The sequence below is a fragment of the Trachinotus anak genome, unplaced genomic scaffold, assembly GCF_046630095.1.
Source record: "Trachinotus anak isolate AG129_WGS33_773 ecotype Australia unplaced genomic scaffold, CSIRO_AGI_Tana_v1 ptg000012l, whole genome shotgun sequence".
Classification (NCBI taxonomy): Eukaryota; Metazoa; Chordata; class Actinopteri; order Carangiformes; family Carangidae; genus Trachinotus; species Trachinotus anak.
The window spans coordinates 4386428-4413748 of NW_027273863.1; the positions used below are offsets into that span (position 1 = coordinate 4386428).

The window sequence follows — 27321 nt, forward strand, 5'->3', positions numbered from 1 at the left end:
GTTTAGAGTTTGCTACAGATGGCCACCACCTTTTCAGTGAAGAAGGAGGCAAAGATATATGCTGAGAGGTTAGTGTCTGGTGGGGGCAGGGGAGGATTCAGGTTTTTTGAATGCCATTATCCAGTGTTTTTCTGAGATATCCTGATTTTTAGTCTTGAACATGAGTTAAGTTCCTACAAATGGAACCAGTAGCATATTTTAAAAAATTCTCTTATAGATTATTTTTGTTTTTTTTCAAAAACTCCACACATCTACTCTGTAATGCAGGCATGTTGTTATAAAATGCATCCTCCAGACCCTATCCCTGTCCCATCTCTGTGACATCATCCTGCACAGCCACGACGTCTTTCCATATGCTGAGTATAGATCTTCAAATTGTTGGAGTGCCCCTAAAACACAAATACTTAGTCCTAAAAAGACAGTTGTATGAATTTAAGCAGTTGATCACTTTAGATTAATGGCAACTCAGTAAAGTTGTAGCTGCTTTAGCATGGTTTTGTTCTGCTCATCTCTTTGGGTGCAATGTCACTTCCTCTATATTACAATAATGATTCCAAGTGATGACTTGATGTCTTTTGGCTTTGAAAATTGCTGTTTCAGACTATGTCCCAGGAAGTCATATAAGTGCTTAATTGGGTTCGCATTTGCTTATTAAAAAAGTCCTTGACTTTTTGCTAACACCACAGCCACAGTGCCAACCACTGGGTGACCACTGGGGTGTATGTGCAGGGATGTTACTGTCCCAGAAAGAACAAGTCACCTCAGAAAAGACAGTGTTGACCTTCAGGATGGTTTCCTCTGTGACAGGCATTAAGTGGAGTGTTCTGATGTGTAAACATATTGTGGGATTATTCTTATTTTATTAGTTGCAAGATGCATCATATTTCAGATTGAGTTGTTCTTTTTTGGAATTGGACTGTTCATAAAAATAATAGATACTGTAAAAAGACACATTTGTCAGCCATCACAGAGTTGTACTTTTTATCATGTGGTATCTCTCTCTTTTAGAAGTCTGGGTGATTGCACAATTTTGGGCAATGTTGCAAATCAATACACACGACTGCTGTACAGTACTGGATATGTATAAGATTTGTTATAAATGTGATAAAGTCTCTTGATATTTCAGGTATTTAACTAACTGGATTAACCCAAAACAGACATTCTGAGTTGGTCATGTGATCTACGAACAGTATCTAAATGGATTTTGCAGAAGATCTATGCTGTAATTTAGAACAATATTTAACATAATGAAACATGTTTATGTGAATACAGTATTATGCAAAATGGACTATGTTTGTGAAGGGAGGATAAAAACCCAAATACATTGCAAGTAAAACTGTAATAAAATAAAATAGTAAAAGGAAAAAAAAAGTCAATTAAAACATGTTGAAAAGAGACATGATGAGTAATTTTTTTTTACACTTTTTGAAATAGTTGTTTGTTGGTTCAGGCCAACTAAAAACTGTATTTCGATAATTATTCCTGGTGCAATCCCCAGTCTAAATCTGTCATTAGTTCAAATGAGAAATACTGTCATAATTCATTTGTGTTTTAAAACCCCAGTATTATTGGGACAAATAAATAATACCTCGGTCCTAGATAATGTTGCTCAATTGGATGTGTGGAATGGAGCCATCATTCATGACATCATCATTCATCAGTCCATCTGCATGTCTGTCAAGACATCATCTACAGTCATCTACAATACTAACAGAAACATGAGTAGACACCTATCAGTAAAAACTATAAGCCTTAAAATGTTATTTATGATTTTTTTTAATGAAATGATCGATGTATTGTTGAAATCCAAGTTAAAACAATCTCTCAATTTAAAACAACTTTTTTTGTATGTATCAATTAATTAAATTGATTGATTATAATCAAATTAATTGTGTTTTATGTAATTGTATTATTTGATAATTACAAATTGAAATAATTACACAACTTCACAGTAAACTGCATTGTTTACTTATGTTTATGTAATTAATTAAAGGTGCTCTGTAAACAAAGGTTATTTTTTCATTAAATGTTGCTCACTTTGAGAAAAGTGTTGTCAGTATTGGGTCACCTGCGGGCTTGTATGTGTGCATGTGCATCATCATGATATAAACAAAGCGGGGACATGTTTGAGAAAACATCCTCTATCGTGTTAATTGTGGTCAAAAATTCCACAGGCTACTTTTCAGAAATTCTGACAATGAATAAATACCTTCCTTGGATTTCTTTTATGTGTTATGGACTAGCACTGGGTTCTGCTACCCCCTAAAATAATGTTATCACACTGTCAGAGAGATTGATTGTAAAAGGCAAGAAAAGCTCATGCTACATTCTTGCCTATAATATCACCAGGCTGTAGCTTGCAGCGGACAGAGTTTGCTATTTTCTCTTTATTTTGGCTGCATCCCACACCAACTTCAGTGTATGTTCAACATGTGGATTCATTTTTCCTTTTTTTTTTTTTTTTTTTTGCTCTACATTTTTGAGACATCTGGATTTTCCCCTCTGCCCACCCAGCTGTGCACCTCTGTATCTCATTTCCCTGGTGCTCTCCCTGTGTCACTGTCTCTGTGTGACAGAGTGGGCACCCTGGGGTAACTTGAATGTTTAATGACCACAGCCTGTGGCATGGAAGCCGCTCCCTTCTTCCTTGATGTTCTTTTTGCTTACAGTAGTGTAGGAGTTTGCTCAGAATGACATTGGGCCACTGTCACTTCTCCTCCTTACACTCTCACTTTGCAGAGTGTTTAGTCCCCAAGCTGCCACTCCCCATTAATCTCCATCATTCTCCCTCTCTCACTTCTGCCTCTTGGCATCTGTCTCACCCTCTCGATGTTGCTCGTTCTCTCTCGCTCTCGCTGTCTCTCTTTCCCCATTGTCTGCTCTCTCCGTCACCCTCTCTCCCTCCTTCTGTGTCTCTTTCTCCCTTTCTGTCTCATCCTGTCATCCTCTCTTATCCCCTCCCCTGGTAAATACTGTAGATATGATCCAATGTCACGTTGCATGTCAGCTGTCAGAAAACACATTTTTCAATCAACATGTTTACACATAGCGCACAACGTAATGCTGTTTGTGATTTGTGAGGCTTTGGAAGGCGGGAATGATGCAAAGTTAGACAGTGAAACACGGCTTGTGATTTTATGGCGGGTTAAATTAGGAGGATGGGTACACTGAAAAATGTAATGCTTCTGTGGCTTTGATTTTAATACACAGTTTTATTCTCTCTCCTCTTTTTTCTCCCTTCCTCTGATCCATTCTGTTTTTCGTGCCAGTCCCTGGCCTTACACCATCTTCCAACGTGGTTTTGATCTTGTGATGGGAGAACAACCTTCTGATCGCATTTTCAGGTAAGGGGAACTTCACAAAATTTTATATGACTACATTATTTCAGTGGTGCTACACGATGAATGCTGCACAAAAGATTGTATAGTCAAACAACTGTTTATAATTCTGGTACTCTAGCTTTTGATTGTTTCTCTCCCGTATGATTGTGGGAGGATTGTGAGCTCTAGCTGCAGAAGGCCTTCTGTAGCTGAGACTGTCTGTTTTTAAAGGTGCTTATTTTCTCTCAGGTCAGACGTGTGTTATGATTTTGATAACCAAGTTTTAACTTAATTTTACAGCTATGTGTTCGTGGAACTGATTGGAGAGGAAATCCAGTCGGCCAAGGCAGCAATTAATACTTGGCAATAATATCTTTTTTGTGTGATCACATGAACTCAAATTTTGTCATCCACAGCTTCGTAACATCAAATATTCAGTGGTTAAGATGTATGAAATGTACGTTAAATTTTTTCTGATCAAAACCAAGCCTTACAGTGCATCCTCAACCATTACCTACGAAATACAATATAATACATTTTGATCATTTTTCTTGTCTTTAAAATCCCTTATTTTTTTTTTTAAAGTTAAGGAGCAACCCTAACCTAAAAAATTGTACTGTATTGAGTCAATATGGGACATAATTTGTACAGCTTTTTATTTTCAGATATGGGACAACCCCGTATTATACGGAACGTGTAGCAACCCAAATATAGGTGCACCTTTTTCATAAGAAAGTATATGTGGTCAGTTTGACCCATAGCACATCAGATGTAACATTAAATGCTCATTGTAACATATAAGAAAATACAAACAAGTTATTATGGGAATTATTTTATTGTTTATCATTAGCTTCTCATTGTCTGATGATATATTTTCCTGTTTCTGTTCATCCTAAGGAATGAAATAGATCAATTGTGCAGATTTTATACTAAAAATCATTAACCGAATATAAGTTAAATGAGTTCGAATGAACATAGAATATCAAAATAAATATATATATTTATAGCCATGGATGTATAACAAGTTACTTAAGCATATAAAACATTTTACTGGATGATAATTCAAGTTTTCTTTCATTGCTTGTTAATTAATTCAGTCATTGATGAAATTTGACTGGAAACACTAAGTGAGTGTGCGCAGGTGTCTGATAATTAACACAGCTGTCATTCTGTTGTTTAGACAGCAAACATACTTGCGTCTATCTGTGCGCCTATGGACGTGTCGCTCTTAAAATGAGGTCCGGTCAGGTGCATTGCTATCTTGAGGGGGTGGAAAGTGATTACGTGATTGAACAACAAAAATCTGGTCTTAACTCAGTGGCACAGTATTTTACTGTTATTTTAAAGGCGCATCGTCAAGACAGTAATATACTCCTACAAAGGCGGCTGTGCAACATGTTTATTATGTGCAAGCAGATTGTGCTGAAAATGCATTAAGTCAAGTGGAACATTAGAATATAGCCTCAGAAGGTCAGAGCACTGTTTGTGGCATATTGTGTGTTGTACATGTTGCCATGTGTCATGGATACCTTTTGCATGAGGCTCTGCAGGGAAGCATCCTTTCTTACCACCAGGTAAATCCACCATAGTATTTCCCATTCATCAACTAAATTTTTCCACCACAGTTTTATAGCGAATATTTATTCGAAGATTAAATATTTATTCACACTTCTCATCACAGAACATATGTGTGCCGTTACTTCTATATAGAGCTGTTCGCAGCTCACTGATTCACTCAGCCCTCCTTTGCCCCTAGAGAGCACAGAGCTGCTGTGTGCCTGTGCTTGGACTGGGCTCACTGGTCAGTCACAATATGTAATCAACTAACCACAAATAGAATCTAACTCTGTGTGAAACACTGTGGCAATCATCCAAGGTGCAAGCGTGCCTTGCTTTTAAAGAGAATGGGAGTTGGCACTCTGATTGGTTTATTGGATGTTAATTAAGAGATTAAGTACAACCTTTCTGAACCATGAGCCTGGGGCAGCAACGGTGTTTTCCGCCATTAAAACAGGAAAAGTGACACGGACACATCCTAAATGTACTTGTGCTTTGGATCGTTAAAATAGACCCTAAAGGTTTAAACCTTTGCTAACATGTTAGGAGGGTTAAATAACTTTATGATACCATTATTTCTATACTCATCTTCGTCATTTCCTTGAAGGATAAGGAGTCATTCTATGTTTTTAAGACCACAATGTACAATATTTTAGTCAGTCTCTCTTCCACCCAGTCTGTGGCACTGGACAATGTGAAAGGTGTCACTCACAGTGATGAAGCTACAGAGAATTATCGGCTGAATCTGTAACTTTTCTCAGCTTCACTGAGCTCTATAGCGAGGTTCAGCTGATTGTTTAGCCTTCCAGCCCACAGCTTTACTGTTTTGGTTCACTCTAATCACTCAGATAGCGTCATTATTGGCCACAACAGTCCAATAAGCTCCAAAAACCCCATTCTGCAAAACTTTCTCAGCACCAACCAGCAGCAAAATAGTGGAGGATTTAGCAGCTGAACACTCTGATATGTCACTCAGGAGCTGCTAGACATCAAAAACAGAAACCAGAAACACATCTTCAAATGAATGCTCAAATAGATAGATGTGTAAATGCAAACAAATATGTTGATGTTGTGTTCACAGTTTGTTTCTATTGCCCCCAAGTGGCCAGAAAGTCAGTAATTGCATTTCTTTGCAAACACAATGGTGACATATTGTCACCTTATGAAGACTGGTTTGCTGACACAGTGTTCATTTGGAGTTGGTGGTGACCCAAGAAATTTCAAGTCCAGTCTTTACTGTTGTTTAGGTCTGATTTGATCTCCACAAACATGTGAGAGAAATATCTGGATTTTTAGCTTCTCAATGCTCCACTGCTTTATCTGCGGTTTGGTGCCATACAGTGATGCTGTATATGAGTTTGAAGAGGGCATTGAGAGCGATGCAAACAATAGAGCTACAGCCTCTAAAAGCAAAGCAATTAGCTGAAAAATGCTAAGATGCTTGAAAGAGCTAAGGGAATGTGCAGAGTATGGTGATAATCCCAAATGGATTTGTCACTATGAGTGACCGCGTTCATGTAACACAGTGTCTACACAGGTTGTGCAGTGTGAGCTGCTCCGTCTGTCTACACAGCGTGTTCAGACACAGTGTTCAGTGCAGGTCGCCTTTGTTTTGGCGGCATTTAGAGCATAAAACAGAAGAAAATCGACTTGGAGCTTAAAATTTTCTTTGGTTCACAATCACACGTGCGCAAAATGCGAGCCCCTATGTGACCTGTGTGGACAGCCGTGAGCATGAGATGAATAACTGACAAACACATCTAAGAGGCCTCCTGTACTGACAGGTCATAACACATGTCTCATGGTAAAACACAATGACAAACCCCTTGCACATTTTGTGCACCAAACAGACAGACACAGTTAGCAACCAGCTGGTGAGCAGAGTTGAACACCTACCTGCTAAAGAGCCAGGTCATTTTCACAGGGGCTAAAACAAAAACAGAGAATGCTAATGCTGGTTAACTGTTATTGTTGTTCTGGACCTTGTTTGCATGCCCCAGGTGGCCAAAGAATGAATTAATTCAGCTTTCAGGGTCTAAGTAAAATGTAGAACGCAACGTTAGAATGTGTTTTAATCATTACCATGCTCAGTGACCATTAGCCCTCTGTTTCATGACAGGAGATGTGCCTTAAATATAACAAATGTAGTTGACAAGATGTTCACTGGGCAACCTTCACAAAGAAACACAGAGCAGAGCACTTGTCTGTGATAGAGCTACCTAACAATGTTTGTAACAGCTTTTTCCTCCCCAAATGATTCATTCCCTGACTTGAGACAGAGCAGGATGTGCTACTGCCTTCATTACAAGTCTCTGATAGTACAGCAGCAAAAACAACAAAAGACTGTTTGTGCTACTGCTTGCAATAAAAAGGAAAACCATACAGTCCATGTGGCCCACTCTCATGGCTGTTAGCTTTAGTCTTTACGAAGGGAACAGACACAGGAGGCATCACGCTTCGTTCAGTGTCACACCTCCCATCCCCTACATCCAGAGTTGCTCTTTTTAGAGTCCCATTAGCCAAAACTAACAGACTTCGTTTTTAATGTGTTCACATGCATTGTGTTTTTTAATTTTTTTTATTTCAATTGATTTAATATCCGAAGGAAATGCGTCCCCACACAGTTCTCCCTGCTAGCACATTTTCTGCAGGAGCCTTTTCTTTCTCATTCTGTCCAACAGTGCGGTTTAAAATGTCTTTGTCCTCAAACCGCCAAGCCATCCATCCTCATTTAAAACGTGTGTCAGTCTCTCGCTTTTAACTTCACCAAACCACCCTCTTGGCTCCACACATCGGAAAAAAAGACCTTGAATGTCACCTGGTGCTCAGAGAGCCATGCAGCCATCATCCTGTGTGCTTAAGCAGATACAGTATTACCATTAAACAAAGAAGCAAATGGGGCCATTAGAATCACAGTGGTATGGAGAGTAGAATGGAACAAAGCGAATTTGAGGATGCATGAAAAATTCTCCTACGAGTCAGCATTGAAACACACAGCATTTGTGCCATTTGCACAGCATTAACTGCCAGGAGCTCCTCTGTGGACGGCAAACATGTTTTCCACTCAACAACTGTTTTCTCATGGGAACTCTTAGTGTTTTCCACCTCCACTTTCTCTGAGGGTAAACCAAATAAGTCATATAGCAGCTAGTCCCCAGTTGTCTATGAAGCAGTGCTCGTTAAGTGGGTGCTAATTTGTTCTGTGGTCACCCATATACGTCATCCTGCATCACAGGGAATTTCAGTTCTACTGCTGTACACAGTCCCATAAGAAATGGTGAAATGACTTATGGGAGATGTGGAAACAGCTTCCAGAAGAATAATACAGAAGTATTACCATTTTGATAGACTTATCACGTCATAATAACTTGCAAGAACCCAAGTTTCACAGGAAACTTGCAGTAGCACATTGATCCACTGAAACCTGACTTTGAAACAAAGGGAGTAATTGGCTGGATATAATTAAGTGTTCTGTTTCTACAGTGGTTTAATCATTCTGTTTTTTTAAGTGACTGGTAATACATGCAGTCCCCATGATTCACTGCCCTTTCCTTATGCAAACTTAGCATTTTATTAAATGCAAATTGAACAATTGTGAATGAGGAAATGTGTTTAGTCTGCATAAAAATGGTTGTTAACCATTTAATCAACAAGTTCCTCCCTTTTGTGCTACAAGTATGCATGCATAATTCATCAGCGCTAATAATGCATTTGATGTTAATCAGCGTGGACTGTTTAACTTAAAGTTGGAAGCAATACATTTCATGTGCAGCGTGTTTAAAGATTGATGATATTCATTGACTCGCAAATAAAGAATTGTTTTAAAGCCCTTGTTGCAGACATCTGTTGTTTACAGATTTACAGCCTGTTTGGTCTCAGGGGAAACTCACATTGGCCCTTTTATGTCTGGGTTTCTTATTAGATATGCATCTCGTCAATTAGCACACAGTGTCCTCCTGCTCAAGAAAGAGTTGCAAAAAGGATAACTTTGCTGAAAAAAGAAAAGAAAAAAAAACAAAAAACAAAAAAAACACCTCTAACCAGCCTGGTGCCTTTATTCAGAATCACTAATGCAGTGAAAACATTCATCTTTAAAAAGTAGCTATTTTGATGTGATATGGTTGTTGTTTTTGCTTCCAAGGAAGACTTAACACTGATGTAGTGTAACATCACTGATTTTACACATGAAGGTTCTTTAGAAGGTGACATAGTGGTGCAGTGGTTAGCACTGTCACCTCACAGGAAGAAGGTTCTGGGTTTGAATCGGGGCCTCTCTGTGTGGAGTTTCATGTTCTCCAGGAGCCTGCAAGGGTTTGCTTCGGCTTCCTCCAGTTTCCTCCCACAGTTCAAACACATGCAGGTTAGTTGGTGACTCTGAATGTGAGCATGCATGCTTGTTTGTCTCTAGGTGTCGGCCTTATGATAGACTGGTGACCTGTCCAGGGTGTGCAGCTCTCCCAGTGTCTGGATTGGCTCCAGCCCCACTGCTTTAGCGAATGGACGATGGAGTGGAGTTTGTTTAGAACTTGTTGTTCATGGTTCTTGTGGTTTTCTAAAGTTTGAGAAAACAACCCCAATGATGTCATGAAGATTATCTTGATTTGCCTTGGATTCAAACTTTGAGTTAAACTTTCAACAGATTAAGAGACAGGGACTGTCTAATGAAAGAGTCTTTCAGGTTGCATCATGGGAAGTTCAGGATCCAGGGTTTTTAGAGCTTGACCCATACATAAGTGACTAAAATATCTGTAACTCTGCCCCTTGATTACATTCTTACTCGTTTGTGGGAGGAGTCATTCCTAGTGTTGTCCAGACAGAATTGTAACCTCTCAGCTCTTTTAGTTTTATTCAGCTCTTTGTTTTGGGTTTAAAACTCATTGTTTTTTCACAGTGTTTTGCAAAACTGCTCTGATAAAGCCACTGTGCACCACCTGCCTGACACCCAACACCAGACAAAGGTAGTGACAGGCAGGGGAACATAGTGGAGCATTTAGCGGCTAAAGAGACACATATAACCCTCAGGAGTTGGCGGAGAGTAATATTGGCCCTATATTCATCAATAATAATAATAATAATAATAATGACACATGCATGTGAGTGTTGTGTTTATAGTTTCTGCTGCCTTCTAGTGACCAAAAGATAATTTATTTCAGGACTTACTTAGCGCATGTTTGATGAATCTTTCTCATCATGCTTCAGAGTTGCAAACCCAAATAATGTTGATCCCAAATAATTCTGTACAGCTTTGTCTCTCAACAGAGTTATTTTTAAAGATATTTTTAGATTCACATTTAATTTAGTCTCTTATTATTGATTTAGTCTCAGGTTTTGTTTAATTGTGTCACTTCTGTTCATCTTAACTTTGTCAGGGTTGCTCACTAATTTACAGTATTTTGCTTTTTGTCAACAGTTTTCATTGAAGAAATCACCAAAGTCAAAGTGATGTTTTGTGCTGCACGGTCAATGTCATTTTGTCTGCTATGACTCTCTTTTCTTTGATGTTTCCACCTACAGTGACTTCACCTTCTTTCAAAGCGGTTTTTTGAAAAGCCTAAACCTGTAACCTTACTTGTCTCATGCACCCTTCTCCCCCTCTGCAGGTTCACATACACCTTAGGAGAGGGAATGTGGTTGCCGTTGAGTAAAAGCTTTGTCATCCCCCCTGCTGAGCTCGCCATCAACCCCTCAGCCAAGTGCAAGACAGACATGACAGTCATGGAGGATGCCGTGGATGTTCGGTGAGAGATGACATTTACTGGAATCCCTTTCATTCAGTGTGTCTTTGAATGGTAACATGATAACAGAAGGTCCAGCTAAAGAAATAAAAGATTTCATAAGGCTGTGGAGCAAGGCAGAAGTTTGCTGAGCAAGTGCTACAGCAAGTCACGAGTTTCAGTCCATTCTGAGTTTTTGTGTCCGATGAAGCTTCACAATACAGAAAGTACGTATTGGCGTTTTGATAAATTAACCTGCCCCCCTCCAAAAAAACCACCACCTCTTGCAGAGTGCAGCCTCTGTTGACTCTCTGAACACGTCTCACTGTTTGTCCTCTCACTTAATCAGCATTGTTTTTTATTTATTATTGTTGCAGTGAGTCTCAAGCATCCCAGTGAGGTGGATGCAGAGGTCTTAGCAGTCATGATTCAGTGAGTAATAAAACTCAGAGATCTAGCACATAATCAATTATAAAGAGGCAGAAAAACTAGAGTAAAATAAAAAAGACTAAGACGAAAAAATCACTTGGCAATTCAAAGCCATAAAGAGCATTTCGATTGTTAAATGGTTCATAACTCCTTCAAAGAAAATCTGCCCTGTGTGCAATGACTGTGTTTGTGGCTGGGCTGCAGAGAGAGCCATAAATGAGCCAAAACAATGCTGCAGTATTAAACTGGACTGAGCTGACAGCAGTTCCACAACAGAATCATTTAGCTGTTTCACTTTGTTAGCACTGGGGTGGGGCTCAAGGATGATGTTGTTGCTCAATCCAAAAGTTTGGTCCAGAACCAGACATATTAAAGTTCCCCTTCAGACACATGTTGAAGTATGTAAAATGTAAAATGATTAAAACGGTCGAGGCAGATGGCCGCCCACCCTGAGCCCGGTTCTGCCTGAGGTTTCTGCCTCTTAAAGGAAGTTTTTCCATGTTACTGTCACCAAGTGCTTGCTCTGGGTGGGATATGTTGGGTCTCTTCCTCTCCCCCCCCCCACACACACATTGGAGACTTATGTTGTTTGTTAGCTTTGTAACCGGCAGTGGCTGACACAGTGTTAGTGGTTGTGCTAACTCTCGCTCTCTGTACTGACGAGGTTTTGGGTTTATTTTGCACACCCCTATCCCTGCAAGTTGCAGGATTGGTTCTGCAGGTTATATGATGTATGAATCCCTGGCTTTCTGAATCTGTTTTTATGAGAGTGTCATTGGTTCACTGCATTTCCAAGGTGGAAATACGCAGTCATGGTATGGACTGCTTATTTTGCTCAATATGTCATATCAAAAACACCGCATGGACACGTTAACAAGGGACTGTCCTGTAAAAAAAAAAGAAAAAGCATACGTCGTCTGTGCAGCAGGTTATTATGACACATTTACGTATTCTTGCTACTGTAGGTGACATCTAGTGGTCGTAGTACTTATGACAAGAGCAAAGGGAAAAGTTCAGTTATGTAGTATATAGAGCGCCAAAGTCCACATCAGAAGGAGGTTGGGGTGGATGGATGGGTCAGCAAAACACAGAAATATGACACAGGAGAGTGGTGTTCGATTCCCATGTGAAAGTAGCAGTTTGTGTTGTTTCTATTGTCCATCTACATTCAACAAAGTTCCCCATGTTGTTATTACTGTAACCATGACAACAAAGTTTGACTAATGTTGAGGAAGTACGCATCTTAACCCAAACTCTGATCTTTTCCTAAACCTAACCAAGTCATGCCCATTGTTATAGTGGCCATGGCCATGACAACCAAGGTCCAGTATACCCGCTACCATAGGAGGCACTCCAATGACACTCCCATGGTTTGTATCACAGGGTTGAAAAAAAATGACCTGTATGGTTGCTCAGGTTGGAGGACTGATTGTTTAACGAGGTTAAAAACTTCATTTTCATTGGAGTGGGTCTTAATAACAAGGCAGACATGTTACAAATGGGTCCAGGTGTTCTTTTACCTTTTGAAGATTCCCTCACTTTTTGTCCTGCACCATTTTCTGGTTGGATGTCCATGGAATTGACTGAGGACATTCCAGGGAATAGGGTCTGTTGGTTTTTTGTTGATCCCCCTTTAATCTATAGTACCATGAGACACCATGAGGCCAAATTCTTCACATTCAAGGAGCTTGGCTATTCAGTAGAGGCACATTTGGGGGAAATCCCATATGCTCAGAAAGCTTTTTGTTGTCTTCCATAACACCACCATAATGCCCACCTTGTAATAGTAATTACTTTCTAAAACATCCTTTTACAAAGTTGACTCATTCTCCACAACCTCCAACAGTCTTTGTAATGTAGCGGCTGAAATTACTTATTTTGACAGATGTCTGATTCTGGCAGAAACCATTATGATGCAGACAGTAAAGGCTTAATTTACACAGTGTCAGTATATTGATTTCAGACCTCCTCTAACCACTTAGGCAACAGTTTAATTACATAAGTTCAAGAATCAAAATGAATCTACACCATTATTGTGAAAGGCTTAACCCAGAAATGCAGAACTCAACATTATTTTATAAACGGTACTGTAAATGTGACTCCAGAGGACTTTATGCATCAGTGAACAGTGGTACTAGCTCATTGGTCAGCAGCATTATGATTCACTGAGAGAGTTCACGTGAATGCAGCTGGTTTGAAATCATTATGTTGCAGCATAAAGTCTGTGTGACCTGGATTAGTTTGCAGAGAAGAGGCAGGTTAATGTAATTAGTAGCGGGGATTGTCTTGGAGTGTGTGATGGAACATGCTCTGTCAACATGTTAGTGTGCACAGCCATGTCAGATCCTGCCCTAATTTGCTGACGGTTATTTGCCCTGTGAAAATTCTGTCAGGTAAAATTAGTCTTGCTCAAATGAATATCACCATCATTTCTTCTCATTAGCATGTAGGCAGTTGCTAATTTCAAGCTTGTGGATGACTGAGATGTGAAGAAGTCCTACAGCAGGATTCTCTAAAATAAAACTTACTGGAACAACAACCTTGTCAGTAACTTAGTGCCTATGGTGGACTGTCTGTGCTATTTTAATTTTTTTCAGCTAATTATCAAAAGGTGTGTGTGTCATACAGTTTTTTTTTTTAACCGCTTAACATTTGAGGTGAGATTTCTGAACATGGAATATTAACAGTTTCTGTTAATGTCACTTATCAGTAAGTCCATCAATGTCATTTCTTATTTCTCACTTATCATCTGTCAATAATGCACATAACATAACTTATCTAGTGGCAGGGGTTCGTGCATGTAGTTTTGTCATTCCATACAGCAGCCACTGGGTATGGATGAAGAGGAGAGAGCTCAGTTGGGGACTGAAAATAAAACTGTGATGGTCAGGTGTGGAGGGGGCACACCTGGGACACAAGGCTTCACAGTTGAGCCCTGTGGTGATGTAGTGGGCTTAAATCGATGAAACAGCCATGAAAGGGGGGCACTGTTCACCTGATGATCCTGACGAAACCTGCCATCTAAGAAAAGCTAGTAGCTGCTGAGGCATAAATGTTTGCTTCCATATTGGCAGAATGAAAACTATCCAGAATTAGCTATTAGCTGCTCCTGTTTGTAACGTCGCCATGGATGCGCAGGCAGCTATCACTGGATTTCTTTGATACTGGAGAAAACTTGAAAATGTGATGTTTCTCAAGCAGGTTCTGTAATTTTAAAGCACATATTTTTTTCTTTCATTTCTAAACAGATTTACAGCTCTGATAATGATATTCTAAAGACATATAAGTCATAATGAATATAAAAACGTGTATTATGTCTGTGTGTTCAGATTTGACTGAACTAAGACAGAAACTGGACATGAAGTACTCAAACTGCATGTGCGTCTCTGCCAATGCTGCAGTTGTGACGTTGATGATAAGTGGACCAAATCACATGGCCAGAGTGCAACAACTACCTTCCTGTTGTTGTTACAGGTGTTTCAGAATCACCTCACCTTTCCTGACATCTCTCCCTCTGCGCCCCACTTTCAAGTTTCCTGCCCTAACCTCTGGGCTAGAGGAAACAACATGAGTCCGTAAAAGATTACATGCCAGTCCATCTCATAGTTGTTGAGATATATGTCTGTCTGAACCATAGTGTTGGACCCACAGACACATTAACATCCCCTAGAGCCATGTAGCTGTAGCTAAAAAAGAAAGCATGGAAGTATGTTATATTGCTATTAATCAGTGTTGGATTTTTGTTGTTTGAGTTATATATATTTATGTTTCAATGCATGGAGCAGATTTCATAAAATATCTATTCCTGAGTAGCACATTTATCTCAGTAAGAGAGCAGCATAGGCGATGTCAGCTTATATCAGTGATCTATGCTGAATGGCTTTAACCCCAGCAAATGGAGTGCAGATGTATATAATTTATAACTTTCTCAGACCACCAGGACCAGAATTTTTGTCACTTTCACATGGTTAATAGATCCCACATGGCTATGTCTCAGTTTGCTTAAAATAGGTTGGTAGGTATACCCTCTGATCGAAAACCCAACTCAAATCTGTGTGATCCTAATAATCACAGACAAAGTAGCTTTCTCTCAGCTCATCTCCTTTTTGGATAAATTTAGCATAATGGACAAATTTCAGGTTCTAAGATACACCGTAGCACAGGGTCCGCTCTCCTGGGGGTGAAAATGATTTGTCCTTCTCTTTAGATTTAGGAAATTACACTGTTTTAATTCTGTTAGCTCTCTCTGCCTTGACACAGTCATTCACTCCATCCTTTTAGATTGCCATAGGCTTTTTGTTGGCATTCAGGGACAGAGCCTCAGAGGTTTGCCTCCTACCTTTGCCTCTGTTAAAATTGTCCTCTTCCTCTGCACTCATCTACTGCGGAGTACCACAAGCCTCCATATTAGGTCCTATTTTATTTCCTCTATATACTTATTTGAGGTCTATATTCAGAAAATATAATATCTCCTACCATTGTTACGCCGACGACACCCAGCTGTGCCTCCTGCTGAAACCCTGTGATCCATGCAGTGTTGACTCCCTCCTGAAGTGTACTGAGTATGTAAAATTCTAGATGGCAAAAAGCTTATTTTAGCTAAACTGAGATCCTAATGTTCGGCCCTGCAGACAACAAAGCAACCGCAATCAGTGCCCTCGGGCCTCTGTCGGGCCTCTATAGTGCAAGAAACCTCAGTGTTATGTTTGATTCTGGTTTGACATCAAACTCAGCTGTCAGCACTGGTTTCTCCCATCACAGATCACTCACCAAATAATCATTCCTTTCCACTAAAGATCTAGAGACTATAGTTCACAATTTTATTTCCTCCTATCTCAACTACTGCAAGTCTCTCTGTGTAGGAATCAGTCAGTCAACCTTATCTTGCTTGCAGCTGCTTCAGAATGCAGCAGCTCGACTCCCTGCACCAAGAAGAGAGACCGCATCTCCCCTGAGCTGGTGTCTCTTCACCAGTTACCAGTGAGTTCAGAACTGATTATAAGATTCTTTTAATTGTTTTTAAAGCACTGTGTGGACTGGCACCAGGTTACATCTCTGAACTGCCCTCCATTCCATGCACCCAATTAAAAATCAAAAGTGATCGACCATTTTCAGTCGTTGGCCCTAAATTGTGGGATAGTTTGCCACTAACAGTTAGATCTTCCCCTCCATCGATATCTTTAAAATCTACCCCTCTCTGTTCTTTAGCCCCTAAATTATCCTCATGAAGATGTTCCTGACCACCCTCTGGCTATCATTTGTTTCTATTTTAATTGTTCTGTGTGCAGTGCTGTTTGTGTTCTGATTTTATCACGATATTCAGTGTTTTTATCAATTCACTTAATTTTCTACTTTTTGTTATCTTTAAATGTGCTCTATAAAAAAATTGACTTGCCATAATGGTAGGAAAAGTTAAGTATGTAATAAAAATATATTCACTATATAAGGTAATTAGTTATATAACTTTTTCCAAATAAAATTTTCTTCATCAGATTTCCTTCAATCATTTCTGCATACTAGTATCACAGCACACACACAATCAGTGACTGTACAGATTAATAAAGCCTGTTGATCTTTGTGACATTTATCTCATAATTAATTATTTATGTCCTGTATATGCTGATTGTGTAATCCTGTTAGCAAGACCAGAAAAGTTAAGAGGATCAGTGCCAGGGCCTGTATACGTGCCTGCAGCTGCTTAGACACAAAACAGTCACACAAATAAAAAACTGTGTATATAATTAAATCCTTTATTTAAAAAAATAAATATTATTAAATAGCATTTTAATCTTTTAATAACTCTTAAAGGTCCAGTCTGTAGGAATAAGGGGGCTCTATTGACAGCAATAAATGAACTTTTGTTATGTGACTAATCCCCTGGAACTAAAAAATTGTGTCTTTGTTTGCTGAGAATGAGCCCTATAAGGCATATGCCTACATAGGGAGTGGGTCCCCTTCCATGGAGCACAACATGTAGCTTTGCCATGTTTCTACAGTAGTCCAGAATGGACAAACCAAACACTGGCTCTAGGCCTTTCCTGCTTTTACGTCACATTAAAGCCACCGTACTTTCTCCTACACACTTGGAAAGGGAGGAGTGAGGGGAGGGGTGTTCAGTTGGTTGCAATCTACAACCTCACCACTAGATGCCACTGGGATTTAGTGGCTCTTTAACATAAATTAAAGCAGTAGAAGAAGGTTGGCTGACTTTTTCTCTTGCAGCATACCATATATCTCAGCTAACCGAGTTTTGCTGTCAGTGGTGAGTGAGAGTAAATGGTATGATGGTCCTCTGAATTGCAACGATGAGCATCAAAGGCGGGCTTGAGATCAAGGTCCCCATCCAGCCTGGATTGATGGTTTGTGAAATGTACAACCACAGTTTGTGGATAATGTTTTCTGTATTTTGCCTGAGTCTTTCAAATGAGGCCGTTTGAAAGGATGGCCATGAAATAAAAGTGGAAAACATGAGCAGGGGCTCAGCTGAAGGATGAGACTGCGTCTGAAGAGCTGGAATACCATTAGGCAAAAGGCAGAACTTTGTTTGATTAATTTTTACTCTTACGGAGGTAAGAGATCCTCATTTTCATCAATCAAATCAGGGATTATTCAAGTAGTCTAATAGCCATTTGACTTTTCTCACTGTGCTGAACTGGGTCTGAGAAAGAGTCTAAGAGGAACTTGCCTTTCTGGTTTTTCATGAAACATGGTCTCAAACATAATGTAGAAAAGGCTGCGGAAGAGAATATGTGTGCATGTTGCTGGTCCATAAATCAACAACTTGTTGCTAATGGCTTGAGATTGAAAGCGATGCAGAGATATTCATGTGAAGCCAGGCCTCCAGCTGTGTGTGTCTGAGCCACAGCTGGTTAAAACTACTTGAATTCTCAGAACAGGGATGAAATTGGAGAAATTCATTCATTCATTTTAGCCTGTGACTTTGTGACATTCTGGTATAAAATGACTCCACATTATTTAAATAATTGGAGTTTTGGAATGTGTCTGTTAAATGAAGGACTTTATTGTCTGTTACAGTGAATAGAGACACTTCCTCAGCAGTCATTGCTTAGCGCTTGGCGACGGGGGGAGGAAAAACTCCCTTTTTAACAGAAAGGGTGGGCAGCCGTCTGCCTTGACCAGTTGGGTTTGGAGGAGAGAGGGGGGTGTAACTGTTTCATGGCTTCCATAGACAGAGATCATAAAAAGCACAAAACTTTATATCGATATTGAACAAATTGCAGGGTTTTGCTGAATTGTCTAGTATCACTGTTCTTGTCTTGGTCTGTATTTGATTTCCTTACTTGTCCTAGGAGCGCTACACCAATTCAAATAAACATACTCACTGATTGGCCTGGTTTCCAGGCCAGTATATCAAGGATGGCACTGCGATTTCTCATGTGGCCATGAAAAAATGGCTGCATTCTTTTTAGGGGTTTTTGTCCAAGATGGCATACGGGCACAGCTAAATGGAATGGAGCCATTATTAATGCCATTAGTTGCATGTTGTCCTTTTCTGCTAGAACTATTTAAAAGGTCCTCTGTGAGGGAGGTGTATAATGAAAATCATCCATTAACTTTCAGACAGGTTTCAACATGTTTTATGCATTTTACCACATTTATACCTGTAGAGTGTAGTAGAGCATTGAGTAGCAGACTTTTAGGCCTGTAACCCACTGGGATAAAGCGATATGTGCATATATTTCACACCTCAGTAAAAGCCACAAGCTTTTGTTTTTTGTTTTTTTTTCTCCTTCTGAAATTGCTCAGTTGGAGGGATTTCTAGAGGTCTAAAGAGATGAAACCATTCAATATTTCACAAGAAAACCGCAACAACTAGAGAATAGTCACAAAATGTAAAAATAATGTTGTGTTCATTATTTCTTTGATCATCCTGTGACCCGTCAGATTTGTCTAGGGGCCACTTGGAGGGCCACACTGATGCACAGGAAATGTCCTCACTATATTGCACATAAACCAGGGTTTCTAAGTTAGTCTGAAAATAATATACAGATGCTTGAAAATTTGCATGTTATGAACTTTCTTTTTTTTTCCCATTGAATTTCATTCCTCTCTTCACACAGTCAATATTGTGCATTTTGGAATATGAACCTGATTTGATTTCTCCTGGATTGCAGTTTGCTTTACTTCCGCACATCTTATTTACTATAAATTTATTCAATTTTATGCAACTCCACTCTTACAGTATTTCATTTCCCTGTTGTTTTTCAACATTTTATTTTCATTTGGCAGCTTTTTTTTTTTTTTTTTTTCAAAAACGCTGTATAAAAAACTCATTTTCCCTCTGATCTATGATCTGATGAACGCTACCTTCAGCTTTCTCCAGGGACCACAAGGAAATACCTTCTTGAAGCTGCTGCTTTTGAGCTGCGTTCGCCCATGTTTGATAATCATTTGTTCCTCTGTCTTGCTCCCAGGCAGATGGTTAAATATCCCTGATCTTCCTTCACTTGATTACATGGCTTCACAGCAGTAATGACCAGACAAGGACTCAGCCTTGGTGTTTCTTTACTTAATGTGTTTATTAGTGCTTTTGTAGCGTTGCCGTGACATTGTATTGAAAGGATGATCTTGGTTTTCATTAACAAGTGTGTTATTTGTGTTTTTCTTTCACTCTTAATATACAAGCTGTAAGACAAACTGAAAACTCAGTGTTCCATCTCTGTAATTGAGTGGATATAGTTGCAAAGACAACAATCTATACATCAAACGCATCAAAGCCGATATCTTCAGAAATACCTTTACATTTGAAATATATATATTTTTTATGTTCATTGTTGATCTGTCTGAGCTGAAAAAGTTACTAATGCAAGTAAATTACAGGGCATAATTTGACATTTAAACCGTTAGTGGTACGTTTCAGTGGTAAGTGGGCTGAATGAATGGTTCTTTTTATGGCTTGTTTTGATGTGTAACCCTCCCATTGTTTAGCTATCCATTTTTAATGTGCCCATAATTGAGACTTACATTATTGCCTCTTTCAAGTGCAGACAGCTGTCTTGGACAAAATGTTAAATACGTTGCAGGTAGTGCTTATTGCCCAGTCTTTTGAAGAGTTCTCTCTATATGCGTTGTCAAAATCATCCGTGTCATTAGTTTTCTTTGTAATATTTAGTTTTGTAATATATTAAAGAACTTTTCTATTTCAGTTTGTAGATTATCACACTTATCAAGTCAGTATAATTAGGTGCATTTTAACATTTTGGATTCACATTGACTCAGCTTTTCCTTTTTGGTATTTTTCCCTCTGAAAGGTCACATGAGGTTGCTCAACCTGATAGTTTAGTAAAGGAAATGTGTACCCTGACACTGACTGCAGCATCAATTAGGTCAGATAAAAAATTTAATTGTCTGTCACTCTAAATCCCCCGAAAACGTGGCCTCAAATCTTTACTTTTTATATTCCTGACCAAATAAGCTACATCAAAATAAAATAATAATAAAAAAACAAAAAACAAAAAAAAAAAACAGAAAATAAATGTTAATTTAATACTTGAAAACCCAGCTAATCGGCTTCATCAGGACTGTGTGGGTTTGGTGTGATTAGATTTGTTTTGCAGTATCAACCAACCACACAAACTGCAGACTGTCATCAGATTCCAATTAAAATGTTACTCAATCCTAATTGGTGCACAGAAGTATGTGACAGTATCTTTTCTCTACTGAGCCCCACTTTGGCAGAAAATGGTGTGTTCATGCAGGACCCTGTCACTAAGGTTTCAGTGGCTGTAAAAAAAAAAACTGTCGACCCAACCGGATCAACATCGGCCTGACCTGAAGCCTTTTACGCTGTATATTAAGATGCAGTGTAGCACCTTCAGTCCTCTGTCAGTGTTTACAGTGAACGCCCCCAGTTCAAATCAGTGACATCTGTAGCATTTTTTTTTTTTTTTTTGAGCTCTGTTGCATTTAATTACCTGTTGTACCAAATGTGCATGAGACAGGTGACTGAAATGAGTGTCCTCTGTCAACAGCCCAAAAAATCCATGCAGTTGCACTTACAGTTATATTGCATAGCACTGTGATGGGTGCAAATTAAGTCTGCGTCATGGTCTGACACCATGGTGTTTCCTTTAGTACAACTCATAGGTAACAGATATTGTAGTAGCCTCAACGAGTCGCCTGCATGACCTTAATCTTGTGTGAAATTTAATGGTAAATCGTATAACACACAATCTGCAGATGTGCCCTGACTATAATTGCAGAGCCCACATAATTTAGCATTCACACTTGCTGTGAGTTTCATCATCTGCCGAGGCTCTGTTCCATAGGTCCCTTCTGAATAAATGACAACAAAGCAATGGGCAATTATAATAGAAAAATTGGTTTGTAAGATAACATCAAGTTGACTGTGAAAGGGAAGGAAACTCACTGTCTTCTCTCTCAGGGAAAGCAGAAGAGTACGAGGAGTTGGAAAAAATATATTTTGTGAGTGTTTGAGAGGTCATCATTTTCTTTACCAAGACAAGGTTCATGGCAATGCTATTACACAAGTTCTTGTTTATCATCAGCAGTACTATTCCTCTGCAGAAATAGCTGTGTATTTTCGATTTCGTGAGAAAACAATGAAGTCCTCTGTGCTCTGTTCATCTGCACCAATCACAAATACTTATACGGTTGTCCTTCAGTTGGATGATCTACTTATTGACCTTGCAAGAGGTTTACAGGGAACGAAAAAAAATCACAGAAACACAAAGTGACTGCTCAGAGCAAGGTTAGAGCGATGATTTCAAGGTGTGTTTTTATCAGTTCTGCTGTGAAAAGTCATAGCTTTTCTCATGATTACACAGAATAAATTAAACATGTAAGTATTTGTAATTCATGAAAATGGATATCTTTTCAATAAGTTATATAGAGAACAAAGGTGTCACAGGAAGTCTTGCAAAGCAGAGTGTTGAAGCACCGGTGTGACAGTTTCTCATTTTTCCCCGACACATTGAAACGTGATCTAAAGAAACCCGATACTTTAATCACTTTTCATGAGAGTAAAATTGCATATTAATGATTACTGAATGCTAAATTTCGGTCAATCATTACTTCCTTTGAAGGGGATATTTCTTAAACTCTCAATTGAAACATAATTGATAATTGCTAATATTACTAACATGGAGGAAGAAAATTGGTGAATCAACACTTATTTATTTATTTTTTGTTTCAGATCCGTTCCACTAGTACTTTTACCAGTATCCTCATTCTATCTGAGCACAGAGAATCAAGGTATTAGATATCAATGAGCGGTGGTATGAATTTAGCTAATCACTGTTCTTACAAGGAAAATACACCACAATAACTGCAGGTTTCAATTTCTCAGCATCATTGAAAATGAGGGTCACCCCAGATAATATTGCAGAGAAAATACAGGTTGATGAGGCTCAATGGAGACGTCCAGACTGGTAAGACTGTAAGAAACAAATCCTGGCAGTGTGGTGAGTCCTCCATATCACTCTTCCAAACATCGTTTGCCCAAATAATGTTTAATTATCCTGACAACTTGAGTTTTTTCAGTAGAAAATCCGGAAAGATGACTGCAGACCAACACGTCAAACTAGCTTGGTCCATGGCAACTATTTGCAGGGATAGTAAGCAAACTAGTGTGTGAATTACCAACAGATTCACCTTAAACGGAGAACATTCTACTGCTAGCCAAACACAGTTGCTAACCAAGCTAATGTGACCAGCTAGCTATAAGCTCGGCTGCCCAGTGGACACAATATTCACACAGTAAAGATAAGACATATTATTACCTTCGACTCCTGTTGACTCCTGACACCAAACCTTCGTCAAGAATCTTCATGAAAAATGGTCCTTGGGGATTTAAGGCCTCTGTGACCAATTCCACTCATTCTGATGTTTCCACTGATGTATGTTGATATTGCTCCAAAATTTTCTCTCCATAGATGCTGGTTAGGTCTGGTCCTAACAGTTATTGTACATTTTAAAGAACAACTAAACCTATAGTGGTGTAACTTCTTACCTCAGTGCAGTGGTGCAGAAATGTGCTCAGTAGTGTGCCAGTAAACACTGACTTAATTGCTTGGTGTGGTTACCACACCTATCAGTGACACACGGTGTGATCAAAGAGAGATCAGTGAAACACTAATTTATTTGCACAGCAAGCTCTAATGGTGCGCTGTATGCTCAAAACTCAAGTTAGTCCTCACAGAAGAACAGAGCTCAACAACTCTTCTCTTTGATGCCTTTCCCTCCTTCACAGGGAGGAGCTGATGATCAGTTCATCCTTTGACTCTCTGGAGGTTCTGCTGGACTCTTTTGGACCCGTCAGAGACTGCACCAAAGACAACGGAGGCTGCAGCCGCAACTTCCGTTGCATATCTGACCGAAAGCTGGACTCCACCGGATGTGTGGTGAGTCACCTTTCTTTTGCCTGGAAGCTGCCATACATTAGCTACAGTAGCAGAACATGACCTTTCCCTCAGGTGTCTGTATAAATCAAATTCTAAGTATTTCATAGTAGGCTACAGTACACAGTCTCTAGTTGTCCTTTCGTGATTAATACAGTATGAGAGCATGGGAATGAATGTGTTTACCTCCAACACTCCACACATCCAAGCCTTAGGGATTTTTGATCTGATGCCCAGATATATGGCCTCCACACTACAGGTTCATACTCTAATGTTGTGTGCATGTCCTGTTGCGGTCAGTCTGTCTCCCTGCATAAATATTCATGAGCATATCTGCTAGCCAAAATGACCCATATCAAGGACAAGCAGAAGACCTGCTCTCAGTAATGTGTCTAAGTAGACAGTTTGACTGTGCCTCTCGTCTCACATGCCTCTCAGGCCGATAACACATTCATTACCTCCAGGTGGTGCTTAGCAACCAGGCGATGTAGCAGCCAGGTTTGTTTTCCTCTCCATCTGCTGGGAACTCCAGCAATGCCGCTCTTGTTATTTGCAGAATCTTAGCGCCGTCTGCTAGTGTTTTGCTTCTCCTAAATCCCCCACTTCTATTGATAAGCTGTCAGGAAGCAGCTCCCCCCAACAATTTAATTTCCTTTCAAGAACTTTGATGCACTGCAGTACAGCCTTTCAGGTGGGGTGGGAAGATACTATTTATGCATTTCCGCATGCTTCCTCTTATCTCTTATAATGTATCTCAAGGAGAGGGAAACAGCTTGTTTCGTAATAGGAAAATGTTTCATTTACAGATTAGAGCATATGCATGTACTTCCAGGCAATTTTTGTAGATCGTATGGTAAACATTAGTGCAGAGGATTAAATATTATTTTGTCGAGTCGACAAGCATGTAAAACTCACGCTGAAATGCATTTATTGATCACTCTCTTGATCTTTCATCATCTGACTTTCATCACTGAGGCTGAGACTTGAGGCTAAAAGTGAGTAGGCACTCTCTGGGAGATAGAAACCGGATTTCAGATTCATATGTTTGGAACCTGAAATCTATGGCATGTTCAGTTTCCTCTGTATTCTGTATATATTCCTGCTGGAACCAAATGTAATATAAAATAAGGACACCCCATTTCCATTCCTGCTGCGCCCCTTTCAGATATGATTTTTATTTTTTATTTTTTTCAACAGTGCTGCTTCTATAAGCTGACAGAGAACCATGCAACTTCAATCTGGGAAGGTCAAGGTGAAAAAGTACAAAATGTGCACAGAAATACAAGAGATGCAAGCAGTTTTACAGTTTGAGAGACATTTTACAGTAGTGTGCGAGCAGCCAAATTTAATATTTAGTCCACACCAGTGTGTTTTTGCCTTAGAAAAAAACATCTGCATGCACAAATTGCTGTTTTGGTAGACAGCCATGAACAGCTTTTCTTGACAGGATATGATGGAACCACAAAAAAAAAAAAAAAAAATGCAAAAAGGAATGGCACAGCAGACAGTAACTGTGACCACATAATTAGTGAGATGGTCCAACAATGGTGACTGTCAAGTATTCATGTGATCTTGAGTGTCATACTTTGGAGAGAAAGTGTTAAAAACAAAAGGCGTTTTGCATTGTAATTACAACATAGTGTCAAGTAAAATCCATAATTAAACTTTCCCGTGTGGGGGACAAAATATTTTCTTTTGTCTGAATAAAGGCAACATTTTACTGCCAAGTTTTACTGACGGTCTGTTCACCCACTACTGGAACAAGTTGTGAGTGAGCTGTAAAAATCTGCAGCCATGCTAGCAGCTCTGTGAGGCACAGCAATGCTTTGAGCTAAAGGCTAGCATCAACATGTTTCCCGTGTTCACCATCTCAGTCTAACATGTTAGCTCAGCTGCACTTCACTGTAACTGGCGGGTTCAGGCAACCCCTCGACTCGTTGTGTGTGTGTGGAGAATGAGGAGCAGGAGGCCTGCTGTCTTTGTGTGCCACGGTTTATTGTCTGGACAGGAACAGAATATGTACTGGTCAGTCATACAGTTGGCTCGTTACAGGCGGCTCTCACACAGCACACTTGGGCACACCTCTCACTAACTGGCAATGCCTCATAGCCGCCAGGGGCATATATCTACTGCCTCCAGGACAGGGAGCCCTTGAGAAAATAAATCTATAAATAAACATACAATCAGGGCAAATACAGCAAGTGGAATCACATGCTATACAAACTTTGTTAGATTAGCATACTAACATTTGCTAATTAGCATCAACCACAAAGTAGAGCGGTACAGTAGACCCTGTTCAGACCTGGTATTGACATCCGTGATCCGATCACAAGTGCACAGCTCTACGTTCAGGTGTGAATGCAACCTAGATGTGCTGAAGACACATTTCAGATCGGATCACCACATTTGGAGGTGGTCTGGACCACGTGTGGGCACATTCTTTTAGCAGTGTGATGCAAATGCCTCCTGGGAGACACTGTAGGACCCACTCCTCTACTGACGTCCTCTGCCACAGTCTGATTAGTCCTGTCAGAGATTCATAACAAACTTACTATTTCAAATGGTTAAAACCTTATTTCAATGTAGAGCTGATTAATTCAGCTCTACACCCCCTCTGTTTCACATGCACATTAACAAAAGACCCATCTCTCACAGTCGGACTGGCAAAATACTACAACAACAACAACAACAACAACAACAACGTGCATACATGTGTTTTTGCACATGCGAAGGTCACTTGAGACACGTGAAGAAACATTTTAATGGCAGGTGTGAGCTGATGTGCTTAAAGCTGTCCACTTGTGACCAGATAACTGAGGACGGGTCTAATGCCAGGTCTGAACAGGGCTGTAAAGGCTGATGGGTATATCTCTAGTTTTGTAGGTATTTGGTCCTAAGTACTGGACAATGTCAAACTTTCTCTCAAGTAGTTTCAAGTTGCATCCCCAGAGCCACAACAACAGACACTGAAAAAAGGCTACATAAAAAGGTCCAAACACATTTGACAGTACAGTGCGGACTGTCAACAGTGGCCCCCAGCCCCCACCAGTGTTTCTCTTCATTGGAGATTCAAAGATTCTTTTTGGCAGTCATGATTCACTTGGTCCTCCAATAGAATCTGGAGCAAATATACTAAGACACAAAGACTATTGGCTGTTAGCACTTAGCTTAATTACATTATAATGCAATTAAGCTTCTGAGCTTTTGAAGGCCAAGCAATTAGATTCCATCACAGGTGTATTACCACTGCCCGGAAGCGTCTCCCCATTCACTGGTTCTCGTCACATTAAGGCGTTGGTCAGGTCTCTGTTGTCCAGTTGTGAGAGTGTAGCACAATTATCTCATCTCTTAGTATAATTTCTAAACTACTTGAAACTGGAAGGAGTCTACTGAGTTGCAACAACGTTGCAGTGGAATGTCAGAGCCCAGAATATCCATCCAATTTGCATCTTATACCAAGAGATGACAGAGTGGAGATTTCCAGCCAGGCCTTTGAAGTCTCATGGGCATTTGATTATGTTTTACTTTGTTGAGACATTCATTTTTTTCCCCCTCCTGTTCTCCCTTCGTGTGGGAAAGCACCAAACAAGTCGATATTTTGTGATATTATTCCTGTAAATAAAATTACTGGATGCTTTTAAATAACAGCTTGTATTCACCAGCATCTAGAAGGCTGCCTCTTTATGTTGCATTGTGTTACAAATCCTTGCCAAAAGCATCAGGAAAAAAAAAAAAAAAAAAAAATCAAATTTCTTCCCTCTGAAATTAGTCTGACATGAATCCAAAGAGAAACAGTGAAAAGATTTCTTGCCAGCACTTAGAGGTGTCATGAGACTCTCCTTTTGTATCCATATTAATGATTTATTGCCCTGTTATATTTCCATCCCTGTGAGCATTTTGAAGAATACTGTGATATTTTTA

The 27321-nt window shown here is 39.6% G+C and overlaps 1 protein-coding gene across 8 annotated transcripts in view; it reads left to right on the forward strand.

Moving 5' to 3' along the window:
* Positions 1-27321, forward strand: part of astn1 (astrotactin 1) — a 415092-nt gene that overhangs the window by 143135 nt on the left and 244636 nt on the right. For all 8 annotated transcript variants that reach the window (XM_071490448.1, XM_071490449.1, XM_071490451.1 and 5 more), the window contains 3 exons: positions 3270-3344; positions 10478-10615; positions 23253-23403. In XM_071490448.1, the coding sequence (XP_071346549.1) occupies positions 3270-3344; positions 10478-10615; positions 23253-23403 (364 nt within the window). The remainder of the gene's footprint in view (positions 1-3269; positions 3345-10477; positions 10616-23252; positions 23404-27321) is intronic.